At 33.2% G+C, this 22,179-nt stretch overlaps 1 protein-coding gene across 2 annotated transcripts in view; it reads left to right on the forward strand.

The window, feature by feature from the left end:
• The window catches only part of ced-6 (PTB domain-containing adapter protein ced-6), a 97,562-nt gene that overhangs the window by 20,650 nt on the left and 54,733 nt on the right, over positions 1 to 22,179 (forward strand). For both annotated transcript variants that reach the window (XM_075363110.1, XM_075363112.1), the window contains exons 2-3: positions 15,639 to 15,736; positions 18,467 to 18,531. In XM_075363110.1, the coding sequence (XP_075219225.1) occupies positions 15,676 to 15,736; positions 18,467 to 18,531 (126 nt within the window). In that variant the 5' untranslated portion in view covers positions 15,639 to 15,675. The remainder of the gene's footprint in view (positions 1 to 15,638; positions 15,737 to 18,466; positions 18,532 to 22,179) is intronic.

Genomic DNA, 22,179 nt, shown 5'->3' on the forward strand with positions numbered 1-22,179 from the left:
ACATTTTTTTGTTTGTTATCAATTTATATATATATATATATATATATATATATATATATATATATATATATATATATATATATATATATATATATATATATATATATATATATATATATATATATATATATAGTAATGATGTCACTCTTATTCTAGGTGATAATATTTGTCTTATCAGAAAATAGTAAAGATAATAAGAATAACTCCCTTTATGAATCATGAGACCTTGCCGATTGTGAGGGGCTTAAGTGCCCAGTGATACAGAGTAGCTGGACTGAAGGTGCAACCATATCTTAGAGGTATCTGTTGAGAGCCAGATTAAGGAATGATTCCAGAAAGAGGGCAGCAGCTCTTTCAGTAGTTAAGGGCGTAGTTCAGGACGACTTAAACGGCCATATCAACATCACTCAGTCCTCTGAGTACTGCGCAGCTGAAAACCATGGAAAAGTACAGCTGCTTTTTTTCCAAGAAAGTGTCTCTCTGCATTTTCATATAGCAATGATGGCCTCCATCATTGCTACCATCATGCTACCAAGGAAGGCGCCTCGCCTTCCTTGGTAGGCAAGTATTCCGGAGGTAAACTAGTCCCTCGTTGGATCTCCGGGTGGGGACTACTAAGGAAGGGGTCACAAGAAAGTTAAAAAATAACATTCTGCGAGTCGGAGTGTGGAATGTTAGGAGTCTAAAAAAGGTTGGTAGGTTAGCAAATTTAAAGAGGGAAATGGATAGGTTAAATGTAGATGTGGTAGGAATTAGCGAGGTTCGGTGGGAAGAGGAAAACGACTTTTGGTCAGGTAATTTTAGAATAATTATCTGCGCGTCAAGTAAAGGGCAGGCAGGAGTAGGTTACGTACCCACCGGGTCACGCTCAGCGTCTTTGCAAATCAGCTGATTTCGAAGTTGATAGTTCTAAGGTTCAAATCTTAGTAAAGGCAGTTACTTTTATAGGGATTTGAATACTAGATCTTGGATATCGGTGTTCTTTGGTGGTTGGGTTTCAATTAACCACATATCTCAGAAATGGTCGACCTGAGATTGTACAACATTACAGTTCAATTACACTCATTACATATCATCCTCATTCATCCTCTGAAGTAATAGAAATTTGAGTAAAAAAGATAAGGTAGAAAATATAGAAGAACAATGGGAGAATGTTAAAAAGGAAATTCGTAAATCAGCAGAAGCGAACTTAGGCGGAACAAAGAGAACTGATATAAAACCTTGGATGTCGGAGGATATATTGCAGGTGATGGATGAACGTAGAAAGTATAAGAATGCTACTGATGAAGACGGTAAAACTGTCGACAAATTAGAAATACTATAAACAGGAAGTGAAAATTAGCGAAAGTAGAGTGAATTAAAGAAAAGTATTCAGAAGTGGAAAGCGAAATGATCATCGGTTAAATAAACGGAGCATACAGGAAATTAAGGAGAATTTTTGGTACAAAAGATAAAATTTAATAATGTGTTAAATAAAAATTGTACACTGATTTAAATACGAAAGAAAAGGTTGATAGGTGGGTGGAATATATTGAAGAGTTATATGGAGGAAATGAATAAGAAACTGGTGACATGGAGGAAGAAGAGGAAGTCGAAGAGGATGAAAAGGGAGATACAATACTGAGATATTTAGTAGAATTTAGTAGAGCATTAGAGAATTTGAATAGAAGAAACGCTCCTGGGATAGACGGGATACCTGTAGAGTTACTGTGCAGTGCAGGTGAGGAAGCAATAGATTATACAAACTGGTGTGTAATGTTTACGTAAAAGGGAAAGTTCTGTCGGACTTCAGAAAGAGTGTTATTGACATGAAACCAAAGAAAGCAGGAGCAGATAAATTTGAAGAATACAGAACAATTAGGTTACTACTCGTGCATCAAAAATCTTAATTAAAATTCCGTACAGAAGAATTGAGAGGAGAAGACCAGTTTGGTTTCAGGAAAAATATAGGGACAGGAGAAGTAATTTTAACGCTCAGATTGTTGGTAGAAGGAAGATTAAAGAAAAACAAATCACATACATGGCATTTATAGACTTAGAAAAGGTATCTGATAACGTAGTCTGGAATAAAATGTTCAGCATTTTAAAAAGTTTAGGGTTCAAGTATAGAGGTAGAAGAACAAGCTAACATTAGAGGAACCAAACTGCAACAATAATAATCGAAGAACGTAAGAAAGAAGCCGTAATAAGAAAGGGAGTTTGACAGGGATGTTCCCTATTCCCGTTACTTTTTAATCTTTCATAGAACTAGCAGTTAATGATGATGAAGAACAATTCAGATTAGATCCGAAGTAACAATGTAAGGTGAAAAGATAAAGATGCTACAATTTTCTGATGAAATAGTAATTCTAGCCGAGAGTAAAAAAGATTTAGAAGAAACAATGAACGGCATGGATGAAGTCCTGCGCAAGAACTACCGCATGAAAATAAACAAGAGCAAGACGAAAGTAATGAAATGTAGAAATAATGTAGATGAACCACTGAATACAAAAATAGGAAGAGAAAAGATTCTGGAGGTAGAAGAATTTTGTTATACTAAAGATGGACGAAGCAGGAACGATGTAAAACGCCGAATAGCACAGGCGAAACGAGCTTTCAGTTAGATATAATTTTCTTACATTAAAAATTAATTTAAATGTCAGAAAAACATTTTTGAATACCTATGTTTGGAGCGCAGCTTTATATAGAAGTGAAACTTGGACGATTGGAGTACCTGAGAGGAAAAGATTAGAAGCTTTTGAAATGTGGTGCTACAGGAGAATGTTAAAAATAGGATGGGTGGATAAAGTGACAAATGAAGAGGTGTTGAGGCAAATTGATGAAGAAAGAAGCATTTGGAAAAATATAGTTAAAAGAAGAGATAGGCCATATATTAGGCATCCTGGAATAGTCGCTTTGATATTAGAGGGGCAGGTAGATGGGAAAAATCGTGCAGGCAGTTACCGTTTGGAATATGTAAACAAATTATTAGGGATGTAGGATGTAGGGAGTGTACCGAAATGAAACGACTAGCACTAGATAGGGAATTTTGGAGAGCTGCATCAAACCAGTCAAATGACTGAAAACAAAAAAGTAATAAGAACAAAAAAAAAGTCTTTTAAATGAGGATTTTGGGCTGCATCCTTTTCTGAATGTACACATGCAGTATTTTATACATTAAAATATTACCAGTCCGACATCCACCGACCATACATTAGTTAATTTAAAATCTTATAGTGGATTATAATCAGTCATATGGCAAACGGTATTACAGACTCAGCTTTCTGTTAGAATCATTGATGAAAAAATTATTATTAACGTAAAATGTGAAATATGGTATCAACTTTTTATATTTTGGATACAGACACCCTTATTGTATTTTTGTGCATATATTTTCTAAATGTATACTATCTAAAAATTAGTATATATTTGATCTAAAAAATCGTAAATTAACTATCAGATAAATTAAAAATTATAACGATTAATCGTGGATCGCAAATAAAACTCATCGGCATCATACGAAGAAGGAACAAAGTATTCGTAAAACCTAAAAAGCTACCCGACGTATCAAATTTAAAAATTACTTATACAAATAAATCGGTTAAAGTAATTAAGCTGCAAAAAGATAACTATTACGGATCACAACTCGTTAAAGCAAAGGTAAAACCTGGGAAATTCAAATATTTGGGAAATTATAAAAACATTATCCGGGTAGAAGAAAACGGGTAAAAGTTCAAATAAACAGTTTACATGAAAGTTTGTGACGTGTTTAATAAATGTTTTATTAGTGTGACTTGAGAAATTTCTTTATACAGATTTCAGTTTAAACGACATCAACGTATTCGATAAGCAGTTCGTATTTAAATATGTAACTGATAAGCATAATAAATAATCTTAAGGAGGGAGTCAGATCTAGCTTCTGATAAACTTAGGGATAACCTAACAGTAATTAATCCGAATATCGATTTTTAAAATATTTGATTTATCTTAGTCAAGCACAATTAATACCCTGAAAACTATGAAAGAAAAAACTATCGCTGTCCCAGTTTTTAAATTAGGAAAGAGCTGAGCTAGCTAGTAACTACAGACCGATTTCCTTAATCAGTAACATAGAGAAATTAATAATACAGTAAAAAAACAAGTCTCATCTTTTGTAGAAGAAAATTGGATGTTGAATCCTAGTCGGTTTGATTTCAGAAAAAATAAGGATTCCAGAGATGCATCGGCCGACTTCAAATGTGTTGCTGTACTTATCGATCTGGCAAAATAATCTGTTATTAAAAATTATTAATAATGAAACACATTTTGTGGCCGAATTTTTTTCCTGGTTTTCTTCATATTTAAATTGTTCGACCGCAACAAATCAAGACTAATGGTGTTTATGATAATGTAGAGAAGTTTAAGAGCTACGACATTCCCAGAGAAATCGTATCGAACCCGACATTATTTGTAATACAGTCGACTACGGAATATCCTATAATAATAGTGCATGTAAATACTGTACTGCAGTACAGTATTTATATGCCCTATTATATTAAGGTGTAACGGTAAATAATAAAATAGAATACATTACATTGTTACCTACCTGCTAAAATTAATAACCGGAGGTTTATTCAAAATACGTATTAACATAACAAAATTTCACTATCAGTAATATTGTACGTAAATAGATAGTACGTACGGTAGTGTATGTACTACGTAATGCATTAACAAACACATTAAAAACTACAGTAGCTAACGTAAAAAATACACAGACATTAAACAAATAATAAATAAATTGTGCGTTTTACTCTCGGATATTTTTTAAAATAAGTCGCGATTGATTGTCGTTGTAGTGACTGAAAACACTTTCTTTTAATTGAACTTCGTAGTTTGCGTAGCGAAATAATATCGCGCAATGTACTATCGTTCTTCCATATCCGCAATAAACTACGCAACAGAGTTATCATATTCAAATAAGTACACATTGAAGTAGAAAAGAATGAAGGAGTAAAACCTATCGCAGAAAGATGAAAAAACTTAGAATTTTTTTCCGAGAGGCATCACGGTTAAACCGCTTGCCGATAATCGGTAGTTTACTGTATACGTAATGAATATCGATCGAGTTACGGGTGAATTCGATAGGCGATTGTTTTTATGGGCGATAAGATCTTGTTTTTCCAAGATTTGTCCCGGGTCGAAGTCGTTGAAAAGGCTCAAATAGGGCTAAGAAATATGAAAAAAACCCTCAGATGACGTAATTCGTATAATAAATGTCGACAGTACTTGTTTTACGGTTTTTGGTCCGTAAGCAAAATCTTTGAACGACGATGTGAAATCGTTTTACATTCACCGGATTGTAATATTAATAATCGCACCCAAAACTATCAAGTCTATCCAAAGAAGGGACAGTAGGTAAATACTGTGTCGTTGTAGATCAACTTATGCAGTGGACGCTCACATCGTACCAAGAAATCGAAAGCGATAGCTTATGTATTTTCATCCCTAGGTAATGTTCTTATTCTCAGGTTAGGTATAATATTAAAGTAATTCTGAAGAAACTTTGACGGTTCTCACCGATCGGTTGTTTCAGCTTTTTAAAGTCCTCTCGTTTTCAAAATACGTAACTTAGCAACAATTTTTCAGTGTATGAAAGATTACAAGAAAGTTCATTGTACTGATGTCGTTATACGACGACAACCAGATGAATAACGGATTTTATTCCTGTAATCGACATAGTTTTTTCAATTGATTTGGCTGCTAAATTAATAAATGATCTACCGATTGCTATAAGAGTTACTATTATTTTCGAAAAATTAAAAGTGATTGTAAAAAAGCATTCTATGCTCTCAAATATTCACGGTAAATTAGCGTCCTTTTATGTTCACATTAAAAGTTATAAATAGCAGTTAATTTCAGATATATTTTGTAAATTATAATCGGAATTAGATCGTTAACTATTCACGTTTTTAAACGGTAAATATATATTTATGTATCCTTCCTGTCGATCAAGAGCCGAAGAGAAACAACACGTAATTAATTTTGTAATCGTTTTTTCCGTAATTATTTTTCTTATATAACAATATTCTAGTTTGTAATTGATTTTGTTGTAAGTCGGTCTTATTGCATATCGACCGATTTGTACGAGTATAATAGTCTAACGAAACTCTACTAAACGTTCTATCGAAAACCGTATCGCTTCCTTCTGTATAAATAAAATATTTTTAATTCTTTCGATTACCTTCGTTTCCCGATTTATGAAAAGGTTTTTAAATAAGTAAAACAGGTTACGATTAATTCGGAATCCCATGTTTATATCTAAAACTATTTTTATGTGTAAGCGCGCTATGTTTTAACATAAATGTAGCGCCGTAAAAAAACAATACATTTATTAAAATAATAAATGTTAGCCTTTAATAATAAAAATTTAATAATAAATGTTAGCCGTTAATAATAAATGTTAGCCTTTCGATGACGTTAGAGCTCCGATGACGGACCGGTAGTCGGGCGAACCGGTCCGACATTGAATTATGAAAGGTGTAAGCGTCTTGACAGAATAGACCGTAAGTGATCGTATTCGGTCGGTTCAAAATATTTTCGTTTCCTTTCCTTTAAACGAATAAAAGTACAATTATTTTAAGTATCTGAAAACAAAATGTTAACTCGTGCGATCGAAAGTTATATCTTTTTTTTAGAGTTTCTCGCGGAAGAATTATTTTTTACGATTCTCGTCTTAAATTTTTGAGTACGCGGTAGTTATCTTTTTTTTTATCCTGTGCGATCGGAAGAACGGAAAACATTTTACCTTCGTAATTAAAATCGGTTCGTCCGCTTCGGGTTGAAGAGTGTATTAAAGAACGTACAGGAATATAATTTACAATTTTCCGATTCCATGCTATTAAGGATAACTAATATTGGGAAATTTTAAAGTTAATATATTCGCATCGACCGAGATAATGTCGGTTCTTCGGTCGACGTTACGGGATTGCGGCGTATCTAACAAAATGAATGCGAATCGCACTCGATGCCGAATGTAACCGCGACATCACCGCCTGGTACGACCCGACCAAGGCCGAGAGTGAGAGTAGGTTGCTCCCCCCGTTCCCCGCGGTCGCTGTCAATCCTTCCTCCACGACCGTTCGCGAGTCGCAGTCTTGGTAACTGAAATCTTAAACGGTCTCGCTTATTTTCATTAGATATTTCCGTCTCGTGTTTATTCTTTCTTCCGACTTCTCCGATCGGGTGCACTTTAGAAACGATCGTTAATATTATTCCGGTAAATTTCCCGGTAATCGAATACTGATTGTACATTCTCTTTTTTCGAGCTAATGGACGGAACGGAAACTAATCTTGGATTTAGCGATATTTTGTATTCGGCTCGTTCCTACCGCTGCCGCACGGATTCATCTATGAAATGTGACTTATCGTTCGGAATTTAGATTAGAATGAACATCAAATATCCGTTTTTCGAAAGCTATTCAATTTTTGCGATCGCTTATTTTAGAAAGTTAAAAGTTAATTTTGTAACGCACAATTCTGGTGAATTATGTAGTTGATTATATTTTCGTTTAATACCTCTTCCAATAGCTGAAGCTGTCGGTATATGTTTACGCTAAGTTTAAAGAAATATACAGTAGATCCGTTGTATCTTGTATGAAGATACGACTTTATGAATGATCGAATAGACTATTAAGACTAAACGAATAGGAATGAATTCGAGTCGATGATATCTGTGTTTTGTACACACACCTTATATAGGTGAAACGGTACCGTCCGTGTTACGTTCGTCGAGAATTGCCATTAGAGTAACCTGAACGAATTATGATGTATTTGTCGACTAGAATTTATCGATATTTTTAATTTGTCTGAGAAAAAGAAATTTTTATGTCGTAATCCGTTTTGTAACAAAAGAATAATTGTAGTCTGTTTTGAAAAAGTATGAGAAATATCTGTTTTATTTGTTTCATCGGAAGCGGGTTTAATTAGTGTTTGCGACGGACGATTTCAGATAGTTTTTTTTTTTCACGGCCCTTATAAGTGTTTAGCAGTCTATCCGAATAAGCCGATTCCTTTCCGTATCTTAGTGCTAGCGTATAGTTTCTCGGTTTTAAACGGTTTCTCGGTATAAGTCGGTTTTAAACGTTACAGTTAATATTTGAAATATAACTTCAAACGTGTCTTGAAATATTGTCTTTATATATCTTCAAATATTTTCAACCCGTTGGAGATATCGAAGCGTTGTGCAGGTCGTTAAATAAATTGTTTTATACGTAATTATTTGTTCGTGTTTCACTCGGTCGACTAAAAAAACTTATTTTTTTTTTAACTACAAGACATTATATTAAAATCGCCTTTCTTGTAAATAAATAAAGTATTCTTTTCGTGTAATTTGTAATGATTGTTTCGATTCGGTGAAAAGAACTATCGATGTTTTGGAGTTCGATAATTTAGTAATATTTATTAAAACGTACCGATGATTATATTTATAAGCGTTGATAATGAAGTCATTTTTTCAATTAAAAAGCTGATCACAAAGTTTTTATACTTTCCTGGCACTGGCTATTTATTCTTAAATAGTGGAAAAATAATGATGTATGAAAAAATTTATATTTTTATAACTTTGAGGCTCTCCCACCTCCAATATTGCCCGCAAAGTATTTTTTTTTTGTCACGCACTACTTCTCTGCTTATGAAGATACAAAAAATTCGGTAAAGCATTTGCATTAAATAAAAAGATGTTTTTTTCGATTTTTGGGAAAGGGAGGGAATTTGGGGGCAATTTTTTTTTTAAAGATAAGTTAATCATATACTGAGCTTAATGTAAAGTAGGATTATGTTGGCAAAATCTTGAGAAAATTGACCTCAAAGAAACCGACTACCCCATCCCCTGGAGATGTTAGCCATAAACATTTACCAACAAATTGTCCTATATGCACGAGTCTCTGTCAAATTTTATCAAAATCGGTTTATCCAGTCAAAAGTTATGAAGCTTCAAAAACGCCAACACACGGATACGTACGAACATTACCCAAACAATTTTTTTTGTTTTTTGGAGTCCCTGGATATTGAAACGTTGAGAAATGAAAAAACCCTTGAAAAACACCCATTTCCCTTTCTTTTTTTTTTTTGACTGGTACCATACTTCCCTTCTTGCAGCATAGCTCTAGAGCTACGATGCCGGGAAAGTAAAAACATTAGTATTCCAGAAAAATTAAAATTTGTGAATATAAAATATTACAATTAAAATTTAATTATCCGTGCGTACATTAAAATTACATCCGAATATTATGTGTACAAAAGGTGTCGGGATAAACAGTAATCTACCTCCATTCGAGGCTTTCCCTCTGCAAGTCGATCCTCGCCTTTCTTTTTCCTCCCCTGCTCTTATTTTTTATCCCTGAGATGAATACCCTGGGAGTCGGATCAGTGGCCGTTCCAGTAACATATGACGACGTGATGCCGGCATCTTGTAGTAGTCGGTTCTTTATCGAAGTGAAAACCCGTTTTTTTGCGTGTGGAAATATTATATTTTATGCCGTCCAAATTTACTCGTTTCCTAAGCGTATACGGAGATTTCCCAAAAATCCGAACGAGCAAGGGATTTGCCGACCAGTTATGGCTCGGCCTGCTAATTCAAAGTATGAAAAATAAATATACGACATATTGGAATTAAAAAAACCCAGATGTTCGTTGGGCTTTAACGTTTGGCGAGGGCTAAAGATGATAATCTCTTATTCGTCCACCGAAACGAAACGATTGTCGTCCTGCACCGATCGAGTTTACGGATTTAGTAATTTCGGTATTGGTTTTTTTAAGTGTTTTACTTAAACCGCAGAGAAAAATATTTTACAACATACGGAAACTTCGGACGAATTCCTCTCGACCGAGGTGTCGGTAACAAAATGCCGACCAAAACTTTCACAAGTACCATGTAAATCTTTCAGGAATCATTGTGTATAATTCCTCTAATTGCTGGTGGGTCGAACGGACTCATATACTTGTTTTGTAGGGTCGAACGGACCCATATACTTGTTTTGTAGTGTGCTATGCACGCTTTCTAGGTAAACTTGACACAATACCGAGAAAAAGTGTGCTAGCGAATTTTGCTTGATACTTAAAAAAATTAATAACAGACATGAAATTTAAAAAAAAATAATTTAAAAAATACACAATCATTTCAGTACAAATTACCAATAATTTGAATTCAACGCCTTGTTGTAGAATCAAAATATCTCTCTTTATTATAATAAAAACCCCATTCAAATCGCTGTTTGGGATAACAGAAGAAGAAAAAATCAATTTTGTATACAGTAAATGCAGAATTTATTGTTGTAGAATCACTTTCTTCATTATTAAATAAAAATGCTTGATTTCGTTGCAGTAATATACAATTATTAGCACATGTAATGTTAAAATGTAAGGCTACATTTGTTTATAAAATTTCATAAAAGGAAGTTTTGTTGTAGAAATATGGTTGTGTAAATCCTTTATTTGAAATTTATATTTTACCCAGTATTAGAAAAATAAACATCAACAGATCGTAAATCATTAATAATATAACCAGTTGTTCTCGACTTGTAACTAGTAATTTTACTGTTATTTTCTACATAATAATGGAAATGTTTTTGAATGTTGTAATCATCTGAGTTACTGATTTTTATTGTAAGGTTTAAATCGTGAATATGTACTGTACATTTCAAACATATTTATGGGACTACTCAAAGATTCAGGCCCACATCATCAAAAAATGATTATCAGAATCTCTGTTAGAACAAAAAAAAGACAACAAATACTTGCTTTAATTATATTTTAAAACAGATTCTGTGAACTTTTTTTTGAGGTAGAAATCCTAGACATACTTCATTATAAAATAAGTTCACAGTTCAAGGAGAAGAAAATGTAAACTGTCTTTTTTCTATGCTGACTTTCATTCTATTATTCTTTAATTATAACTGCATTCATTTCAATTGATAATTGAGGTATCCCGGTGATGACACAGTGTCACCTTATTTCTTTAGGGCTTTTGCTAATTCATTAATCGTAAGATCAAATACAGTCAAACTGATTAGTCTGTGGAATACCAACCCTTATTCTGTTTTCTGAAACTAAATGGCGCATAGTCAATTCTCGTTGACTGAATTATTGGTGAACAATTAAGTGAATCCATTTCAACATGTTTTTATTAATAACTTTGTTGTAAAGCATTTTAAACAGTTTTATTTTATAGATGGCGTCATACACTCCTTCAAACAAAACAGCTAGAGTTGTTTTACTTTTGTTCATACTATCTTAACTTCTTTACTCAAATGTAGCGGCTGTTAAATGATTGAATGTTTACAGAACGTATTTAGTCTTAAAAGGTAATTTTGTAAAAAAAAGTACATAAAGTGTGTTAACCTTTTTCCATCGTTTTGGCCGATGTGTTACTCGAGACAACTGTTGCTTTCTTGGATTCAGAACACGTAATACTAGACTTACTTCAAGATGATGGCACATCATTCATCTGATTTACATGTTTTACTAAACATTAGTATTTTCTGAGCTTTCAGTCAAACATTTTTGAGGATGTGCTATGCAATATTGTCATGACCAGGCTAATTGTCATGACTTTATTTTTTAGTGAGCCTACAGCCCAATAAAGCTCTTGATAATGAAATCATCATTGAGAATTTTTTTTTCTTATTTCTACAATTTTGTTTGTTTTATAACTTATCTGAAATTCCTTGATACAGATTTAAAGTTAAGCAAAGTTTTTTTGCTTCCTTTTTTTCTTTGTGTAATGCCCTTCTGCTCTCACCAGTTGTATGATTGAAAACCATCCATTTGGGGCTTTGTTATCTAATGTAAATTCTTAATTACATAATTTAAATACCTTACTAGAATTTGTGAGATCTAAATTGTGAAGAAATTTGAAAAGCTATTTGTTTTAGAATTTTTTACCTCTTTTCTTGTCATAGATGCTGTGTTTTCATTTGATTAAATTTTTTTTTTTCTGCCCACAGTTTTGCCTCTTCTTTTTTCCAAAGCTCCATTCAGAGCAGTTTGTAGTTGTATATTTTCTCTTTTAATGAATAAAATGCCTATGACAGTCTGTCGGTACTTTTGAAAAAAATATCATAGATTAGTTATATGCACAGGCGAAACTCTACACAGTTGTTCACAAGTTTATCTGTAATGATCACTTATAATGAACTCATCAGTATTTTCCTCCATTAAGAACCTCTGTGGTTTTGTCATTCCATCTCCATTCCTTTCTTAATATTTCTGATAGTAAATGTGTTATTCTAATATAGTCCCCTACCAAACATCTGACCGGGAGACTGATTTATATTTGAATTGTTTATCATCAAGATCTTACATCATGAGCTGCTCTACAAGTCATTTAGCATTACTCAGATTGTATAATGAGGAGATAACTTACTGTGTACCATGCAAATGAGTTGTTAAGTTTCAGGTTTGATGTGTAAAAGCACAGGAAACGCTCATAAACATGTTCCACATTTGAGATATCAGTAGTGATTTCTTAAAATATGTTCATGTTTATATAATTGTACATTTTGCAATTGTCATGCAATATACAAGTGTATATACCATGACAATTGAAGAAAGCCTGCTTGTGTTACCAGTATGATTCAAACGGTGAACTGTGTTCAGATAAATGATTGTCCTTGTGATTTCAAGTCGCCCATTTATTATTAAAAAATTCAAGATTTGCACAGAAGGTTGGAAAGTTAAACAGACCTTAATAAATATTTAACTGCATGAATTTCTCTTAACATCTACTTTACACCATTAAGTTAGATGAATACTAAATGTCTTTCTTTATTTTTATAAATTTTCTCTTGGATGATATATTGTTTGAAAAGAGAAACAAAATAATTACTACTGTCAAATTTTTAATTATATTTACGTGGGACATGAAAGAAGCATAATTGGAAAAAGAATTAAATTTTTATAATGCTTTCCTATTTCTCAGATTTTGAAATCTCTTCTCTGATAGATGTATTGATGTTATACTTATGCAGTACTGTAACTGAAACAGTGTACTTAGTGAAAATTTACTGTTACTCAAAATTTGAACTATTTAAAGCTCTAACAAAATTGAATTTAAAAGTTATGTATTAACAAATCTTTTTTTTCTTGTTCCTGTTATTTTGTTAGATACTCGTTTTTACTTGGGTGTGAGAAATTATATATTTGCAAGTAGAATGTCATATTTTAATTTGATTCTATATCATCCATTCAATATATTTTTAAAGCCAGGGATTTGAATATTTTGAAAGATTATTTTTATTCATTGTGATTGAGAAATTTGTTGTATTCTTAACAACTGTTTCATCTCGTCACACAAATTTTGATTTCTACCTTATTCTGTATAGAAACGGATTTTTTTTATTTGGAAAATAAATATCAATCTGTGAATACTGAATACTGTCAGACTAAGTTCTTAACTTAGTTCTTTGACTCCATGTTTTGCTGTGGTTATTTAATATTGAATGCTATATTTGTAACTGAATATTTTTGAATACGAGGTTGTACTCATACTTTTTGTTTTACTTTTTTTTTTGTCATCACTTAATAGAGTGATTTGTACATTTCTCCATTCTTTTCTGTTCTGCTCTAATCCTTTAACTTTAAAGTATTTGGCATGTATATTTACTTGCTTTGTGTATTCTAACTTTGATTTTATATTTAGAAATCTAGTTCTAAAAAAATATTATGCTTCTAATCATTTGATATATGTGTACAAACGTGTCTGTATAAGTTGACCCATGACTGAAAAGACAATTGATTGTTTTGTGATCACGTGATAGATATATAACACATTTGTCCAGTCAATTGAAATAAGTTTTATATGTTGAATAATGTGAAGTCTTAGAAAGAAAGGAACGGGCACAAAAAAAAAAACAAGAAGAAACTTGCATTTGTGGCTTAAAGAAGTTCATCATTTTTAATGTGTATTAAAATGGTTGAGGAAAAATATGCTCCAAAGAAATATGCAGGAGTACAAAAATCCTTTCTGTTATTTGTATAAATATATTAGAAAAGCCTTTCCTGTTTGAAACATCTTCTTCTGTTACTATCAGTTGTCACTGGTTATAGGACTGTTTCACAAGAGGCAGTTAATGTTATCGCCAGCATAGAACTGATAGATATCCTCACTATGGAACATAGTATGCTTTATATTTCAAAGGTTTTGAATCTTGGCAGGTTAAGAGGAATGAATCTTCTACTGGTTGATATATGCATGGTATTTTCCCAGATGTTACCTGTTTGCGTATTGTTAGGTGGGTTTCCCCCAATTGATTTATAACACAATTTTTATCTGGACATGGTGCTTTTAGGGAAAGACTGGCAAGATTAGTGTTACTAGATTTGGGCCATTTTCCTTTCTGTAAGATCAATGACACTGTAGACCATGTCCTGTATCTTTGCCCACGGTATGAAACTGAACGTACCAGAGTTGTTAGGGAACTTGAGAGAGTAGATTCTGTTCTGAATCTGTGGGTAAAATGGAAAACCCATAGAGAATGGTTGGTAGTGGCTGGCTTCCTTAGGTTTCTTGCCCTGCGAAGAGCAGCTGAAGGGGATTGATTCTATTAAGAATAGTAACCCTGGTGGTTAGGAACCCATCTGGGCGCTTTATTGGCCAAAGGTAGGCATTTTTTGTATCAAGCCCTGGTTTAATAAATTTATTTTGTTTAAAGTAAATGTGTGGCAGAGCTGTGATTGGAGAGGGTATGACCACATTCCTGAGTGCGGATTGGATTGTTAATAAATGGTTGGGAACTGTGTGATAGAGCTGTGAATTGGGAGGGTTCAGATCATGTCATGTAGGACTCTGCAATGGAGCTTCAATCTGGGAGGCAGAAGGCTTGACCTCTCTCCCAGCGGACCAGACAGAAGTCCAGTTTAAAAGTTGATTTAAATTTTATTTTCATTTTAGTAATTTATTTAACCTAAGGGCAGAATTAGGTCTAAATTGCTGTTGTTGCAAATCAACAGTTTTGTGTGGTATGAGACTTGCACTGAATTAGACTCATTTCATAAAAGTTATGACATTTATAAGCTTATGTTTTTGGTTAACCAAATTATTTGGACTAGGTGTGGGGTTTGTGCTTCTCCAAGGTCAGTTAACTAGTTGTGAGGGCAACGAAGTAGGGCAGAAGAGAGATGTCCAAAAGAAGCCTGCAGCGAAAGGATAGGCTGAGAATCAAATCATTGATGTAAATGTCTACCGAGGCATTTACATCAGTGGCATCCTAACTGAGGCCTAACTAATGACTAATACATAATCAGTGAAGAGAGTCAATAAGAAGACCTCTAGTAAAACCCATCAGGGCTAGGAATGGAGGGGATGGTGAGGCAACTGGAATCTTCACAAGATGGGTGTCTTATTTTGTGGTGGTTGCGATGTTCGAAACATTTTCTTCAACAAAAATGTTACTGGATTGTCACGTTCTCGTTATTCACTTTTTATCAGCAGATTTTTAGGTTCATTTCTTCCCATAAATCAGATAAATTAATTTCTTTTAATGTCACATTTGTGAAGTATTTTAAAGGGTTTTGTTAAAGTTTTTTTCAAACCCCCTCTGTGAATTGTGGAAATGTTGGAGAGAATATAGGAGGTTAATTTATTGTGTTATTTTAACACTTTCTTTTTCTTTTTTTTATTACAGGAACTTTTGACGATCTGCCAGAGCTGGTCTCATTGAAATGCGAAATTCTAACCTTCTGAAGTGGACCCATAATAACAATAAGCAGACAGATAAATCAGGTATTTTTATTTTGGACAGGTATATTTTGGTCTGGAATAATTTTTACTGCTACAAATTAATCTCAAAACTAATTTTCATATACATTTTTTATTTTGTAAAAATGTTATATTTGATGTTGCAAATATTAATTTTTATTAGATTTTGATAAGGTAACTTGTTACAAATTGTAAAATATACTTTTACTTGTTTGAAATTGTTCAAACAAACAACATGAACTGTTGAATTATTAAGTGTTAATGATTTGAACAGGTTCAGGTTCAGGATTCATCACCTGTTTTTTAGATGTAGAGACTAGTATAATATTAGTTTGAAAGGATTTTCATAACACTGAATGAAATCTGTTTAATAATTTGCTAACACTATTTGTGTTTTCTTTAATAATATTTTTCATTAGTTAATTTTTCCCTCATTGTATTTTTAAAGAATAAAAACTATCAAATCCAAATGAAATGGGAAATAGATACTGTAAGTAATAGATAGAATAAGAATTGTTACTCTTACTCATACAGGATGTAAGCGTAAGGACTGTTTAATGATATGGTACTGTGCTATTTATTGCAGACATGAGTTCTCTGTTTACACTTGCTGATTCTGCAGGTGACTTTGTTTACTAACAGTGGTGTACAAAACCCCAATGCTGACTGTTTTGCAAAGTTTGAGCTTCTTTGGAAAACACATTAATTTAAAACCTATTGCTTCTACACAATTCATTGCTTCTACACATATCCATTGCTTCTACACAGTAAATGAAATAGATCTGGCTGATTCCATAGCTTTATTTGTAGCTCCCTTACAAACTACAAACCATATCATGATGCACTGCCTTGATCCTGGTGTTCAGCAAGGATTTTTGAATTCCTACTCCATTCATAATAGTCTGGTGTCAGTTGCTATGGCTTTCATATAGGCTATTGGAGAGAAATCTGAGGAATCTCAGTTGTACATGCTTCTACCACCTGTTGTAAAAAAAGTTTCAGATGTCTACCAGCCTGTATGTCAGTAAAATATACAAAACCTCTTACTTTGGTGTAAGATTCACTGATATATCTCATTGTATTAAGGTCTTTCATTTAAATTTTTTTGGAATTGTATGTTCCAAAACTTCGGTTTTGGCAGATGACTAAATGTTATACAGTTTTCTACTACATAAGTTACAAGACCATATGATATATGATCCAGAAGCACCCGATACAATTATAGCTGCCTTAAAGGTAAAATATAAAAAACGTTTTTCACATCCTGTTAATTGTTTAAGGAAAGGCAACAAAGATAAAAAATATTTGGTTGTCTATTAATTGGTATTAGTATGCATTTTTCTGGAAGTATGAGGATCGGCTGATAAATTTTGTCTCACTAGCATGCTACACAGAAACAAAAGGTGCTATCCAGTTGGGCATGGCAGCACATGATAGCTAAAATCCCCCTCTACAAACCTGTGATAATGTGTTGAAATCTGTGTACTGGTTTATTTTCAGTAGTAGTTAAAATTGAGTTGCGTACGGTCAGTGTGTCAACACGGTTAAAACTGCGTGCAGTGATAGAATTTTTAACCGAAAATGTGAATCCTACGAATATTTTTCATCATATAAAAGTGGTTTATGGTAGTGAAACTATTGACAGGAGTACTGTGAATAGGTGGGCATTGAAATTTCACGAAAGTAAAGCTGGTAAAGTGACAATTGAGGATGCACCTCGCAGCAGACAACCAGTTTCTGTGACTGACGAGAAACATCAAAATGAGGTGGACAATTTGCTTCAAAGTGACCAGCAAATCAGCCAGCAACGCATCGCTAATCAGTTAGGCATATCTAAAGAATGAGTAAGCCATATTATCGAGCAATTGGGTTACTGCAAAATCCGTGCGTGACGGGGACTGCGCAAACTCTCTGATTGCTCTCCGCAAGCTAAAGTTTGAGCCTATTCTGCATCCGCCATATTCGCCAGATTTGCTCTGTGCGACTTCCACTTCTTCCTTCATCTCAAGAGAGATCTCAAAGGTAATCATTACACCACTGACAATTAGGTGAAGGAAGCTGTGGCCACTTGGATCCGAGAAAGACCGCCAGAATTTTTCAGTGACGAAATGCAAAAACTTGTCACACGTTTGGAAAAGTGTATCAGTGTAAATGGGGATTATATTGAAAAATAAATACTGCATTTTGTAGCTAAGGTATTGTACTTTTATTCATTTTTTATTTCATTATAATATCTCTTTTCATTCCCATGCTATGCATATATGTGCAAAATTTATTAGCTGAGCCTCATATGATGATGGAATAGAAAAATTTGATGTAACTCAGTCAAAGAGAAAATACAGTTACAACTATTTGTACCTGGGTGGTTCGTATATGCTTGCATGTTTTTCAATATTTCTTAAATATTTTCTTAAACTATTGAACATTTTTGGTAGAAAATAAGGAAAGTCATAGTATTAACGTTTTATCACACACCTTTCTAGTGTTGCTTCTGTCATATTAAATATTTTTGTTAATGATTATAAAATTGATTTCATTGTAGAAGTAAATTTTATATAGTAAAGCTTTTTAATGCGATGATTATTACCATTTTAAACAGAGTACCTGATACCAGATTAAGTCTCTGAATTCTGAAATTCGTCTTTATTACCATCTTTCTTTTTCATTGTACAATCGTTATTACAAAATTATTTTGTTGGTAGTAATCTTTACTTCACTGTAACCATTGCATATTAATATTGGTTCCATTTTCAGGGAACAGATCATGGATACACCCTCCTGACGCTTTGCAGAAAGGACACATTGTGTATCTAGTGAAGGTATAATGTATAATTAAGATAGTTGTACTATAACTACTTTAGAGTAAATCTAGTTCAATATATGTTTTAAAAACTTACACTTACACCTTCAACTTTAATTGACTACTTAAGTAACATTCATTATTTAATTTTTGGTGTACGATTTACTTGTAATAACTAACTGGTTAACTATCTATGTTTTTCTTTTACTGCTTTCTCTTACAGTTTATAAATATATCAAAATCATTAAAATTACATAATGTAGAATATTAGGTATTTCATAGACTTTTTAAAATTTATAAATTGTATAAATTTGAATATTATGAATTACAAGTCATAATGAAAATTTTCTTGGCTGTACATTGTGACAGTACCATTATTGTCTCAATGTGTGGGTTGCTGGAGATCATTACATCCAAACCTACTCTTATCAGTTTGCTAAATGGTGTTGTATTGTGCGCAGATGGTCAGTAATAATCATCTGATTATTAACGGTCAGATATAATTTTATAACCTTGTGTTATATCTTGTCTGTGATGGACGATAAATTTGAACCGCTGGCTGCATAAAAGATTTGTGTGAAACTCAATAAATCAGCTACTGAAACCTGCAGAATGTTTCACAAGGCATTTAAGATAAATTCAGTTGAACGTAGGTTTTTGAATGGCATGCTCATTTTAAGGCTGGTAGAATTTCACTTTAAGAAAATGTAGAGGAAATTCAGGAACTCATCCATAAGGACTGTCAATCATTGAACAATGTAAATTGTGTAACTCTGTTGGATTTAGTTATGGGAGTAACCAAACTCCATTAATCCTTCTGCCAAAACTAGAATTTTAACTGAAAATTTAAAGACTCATCTTGTTGCCATAAAGATGGTTCTTTGGTTCTTATTGTATGATCAAAAGCAGGTGTGATATGTATTGTGAGCTGCTTGACATGGCTAACAACAATCCTATTTGCAACTCTAAGGTCATAACCAGAGGTTTGTGGCTTTGATTGGGAGATAAAACAACAATCACTGCAGTGGAAGAGCCTATAGTGACAGAGACAAAGAAGGCGTGACAGGTTAGAAGTGCAGTAAAATGCATGCTCGTTGTGTACTTTGATATCAAAGACATTCTTCACTGAGAATTTGTTTTTGCCGGTGTTAATGGTGAATTCTGACTTTTACTGTGGTGTTTTTGAGGTAGTTGTTACATCATGACGATGTTCTGCACATAGCTTCATCAAAATGATGCAGTTTTTGAAGAACTTCTCCACATTGTACCTACCTGAGTCAAACCTCCTGTAGCTTTGCTTTGTTTGCCTGACTGAAATTTGAAGATGAAAGGCTGCTACTTTGACACCATAGAAGATATAATAAAAATATGCATTCAGTACTGGATGGCCCCCAGGAGATTTTGCTGATGCTTTTGAGGGGCGAAAGAGGGGATGGAATCAGTGTATACGTACCCAAGGAGACTGTTTTGAAGGGGGTTGGTGAACAAAAAAAACAAGCGAATTTGTTTTTATTAGGCTTAGTGTGGGAATTTCCGATATCATCTTGTATATAGTAATAAAAAAGAATGACAGAAAATAAGACTAATTGATGTGAAATTATAGCAGTTGCCGCTAGATGAAATCAGTAAACTTATGAATTGTTAAAGAAAATACAGTTTTGATGGTGTTTCTGTATATAATAAAAAGTAATACAAAATTCTTTATTAGACCTTTCTAACTCTCTTTCTAATTAATGAATTTTTCCTTTCATAAAATTTGTTTAGTGCATTGAAATCGCATAATTTGATTCATCATTATCATTAGCATTACAGTGTATTGTCTTGAGGCAGGTCTCGGCGGAACTGTTGTCTTCAACAGATTTCTAACTTTACTGATACTTTTCACTTTTCATTAATTACTATTCTAAGTGAACCTGTTAACATTTTGAATATTTTTACCTTTCTTTTCCTTTTGATATAGCCATTTCACACATTTCAAAAGTATCATTGATAGTAATATTTTTGTTTACGATAGTCATAATATTGAACACATTCAGTTAAAATAAGTTAAAAATTAGAAAATGCTAAAAATATACTTTTACAATAAATTTATTTAAAATTTGAAATCAGATGGCCATTTCAGTTGTTAATTAAATCATTAATAGGTAGTGAGGAATCGCTATTAAAAATAAAAACCAATTCCTTAATAAAATAAATTTAAAACGTATAATGATACCTTTGAAATACTAAAAAAAATTCTGTGTTTATAAAATAAAAATAGAACACTGTTGGTTGTTGTAATTACAAAACAAAATGTACAATGCAATAAACACACTGGTTGGTATGATATTTCAATTTAAATTAATTTCCTGTCTTCTGAAAAATAATTTTTACTACCTATTATTAATTGAATTATATTGTACTTATTTAATTGTATTGCACAGTTATAGTATATAACTGTAACTATAGTTTAAGCTAAGTTATAGTTTATAACTGTATAAATAAAATGGTTTTGTCACCTTTAGTTTAATAGAAATGGTACGTCCTGATCCCATAGGGGAAGACACCCTCCATGTGACAGTTTTAGTCACCACACCACTCCCTCCATACCAAGCCCGTATGGGCTTTACTGGAGGTAATCTTCATCTTGAGTACCTCGGCAATGACATCTTTCAGTCAAGCCTCAGCCAGGATGCCACAAGTGACATTCCCATCAGTGTACTACTAACTAAAATAAACTCCAAACAAAACACATCTAAGCAAGTCTCAAGCAAGACTGAATGACCTTTCTAAGAATGAAGGAACTGAACTATATCTACCCAAAAGGTAAAAATGAGTTCGACACACAACAAATCATAAAACGCAATACAGTTACTAACAATAACAATAAATAATGTAGCATAAAATATAACCAACAAAAAACAAAAAAAAAATCTATAACCAAACCGCAACAAAATAACATAACCGAACATAAACACAGAGGAAAGTCCAAGCGAACCTCACACCCCTTCAGCGATCCTTTCTGTTGGCAAATATGCAATAAAACTTTCTATAATCATCCATTCGGCCTGGATTTTCCAATTAACACAGAGATCAATCAAGCTGACAAATGGCCTCTGTGTGCATTAAGTCATACCTAGCACATTCATATATCACATGATAAGCATAGTCCAACATTCCACATTGTGGACACATACCAGAGTCCGCCAGGCTGAATTTCTGTAGTCTGCCCTGAAAAGTGCCATGCCCTGAAAGAGACTGCATCACGTACTTGTTCGGGTGTACCCAAGAGGCATCCTGGAAATCAACAACATCAGCAAAAAGATTGTGCGTATAACAACCCCACACTCTGTCTCATCAATCTGGCCTACCACAGGGCGACACCATGTGTTCTGTCTACTTTATTTTCTCCGAAGTCAATTCATCTGACTTCTTCAACATAACACTGTTGCCTCTCAAATGCAATCAAGTCTATTGGTTTCTCGCCTGCAATCACCAAGATCGCCTCCTGTGAAATTGTACGGTAACCACCCATTAGCAACATAAGGTGTTGAACTCGTAACAAAATATCCTGATAGCTTTTAAATTTTAGCCTATCCATCCAAACAGGCTCCATGTAAAGCATAATTGCCTTACAAACACCCTTATACAAGATACTCATAGTCTTAAAATTAAGACCCCAATCGGG

The sequence above is a fragment of the Lycorma delicatula genome, chromosome 4 (genome assembly GCF_047948215.1).
Source record: "Lycorma delicatula isolate Av1 chromosome 4, ASM4794821v1, whole genome shotgun sequence".
Classification (NCBI taxonomy): Eukaryota; Metazoa; Arthropoda; class Insecta; order Hemiptera; family Fulgoridae; genus Lycorma; species Lycorma delicatula.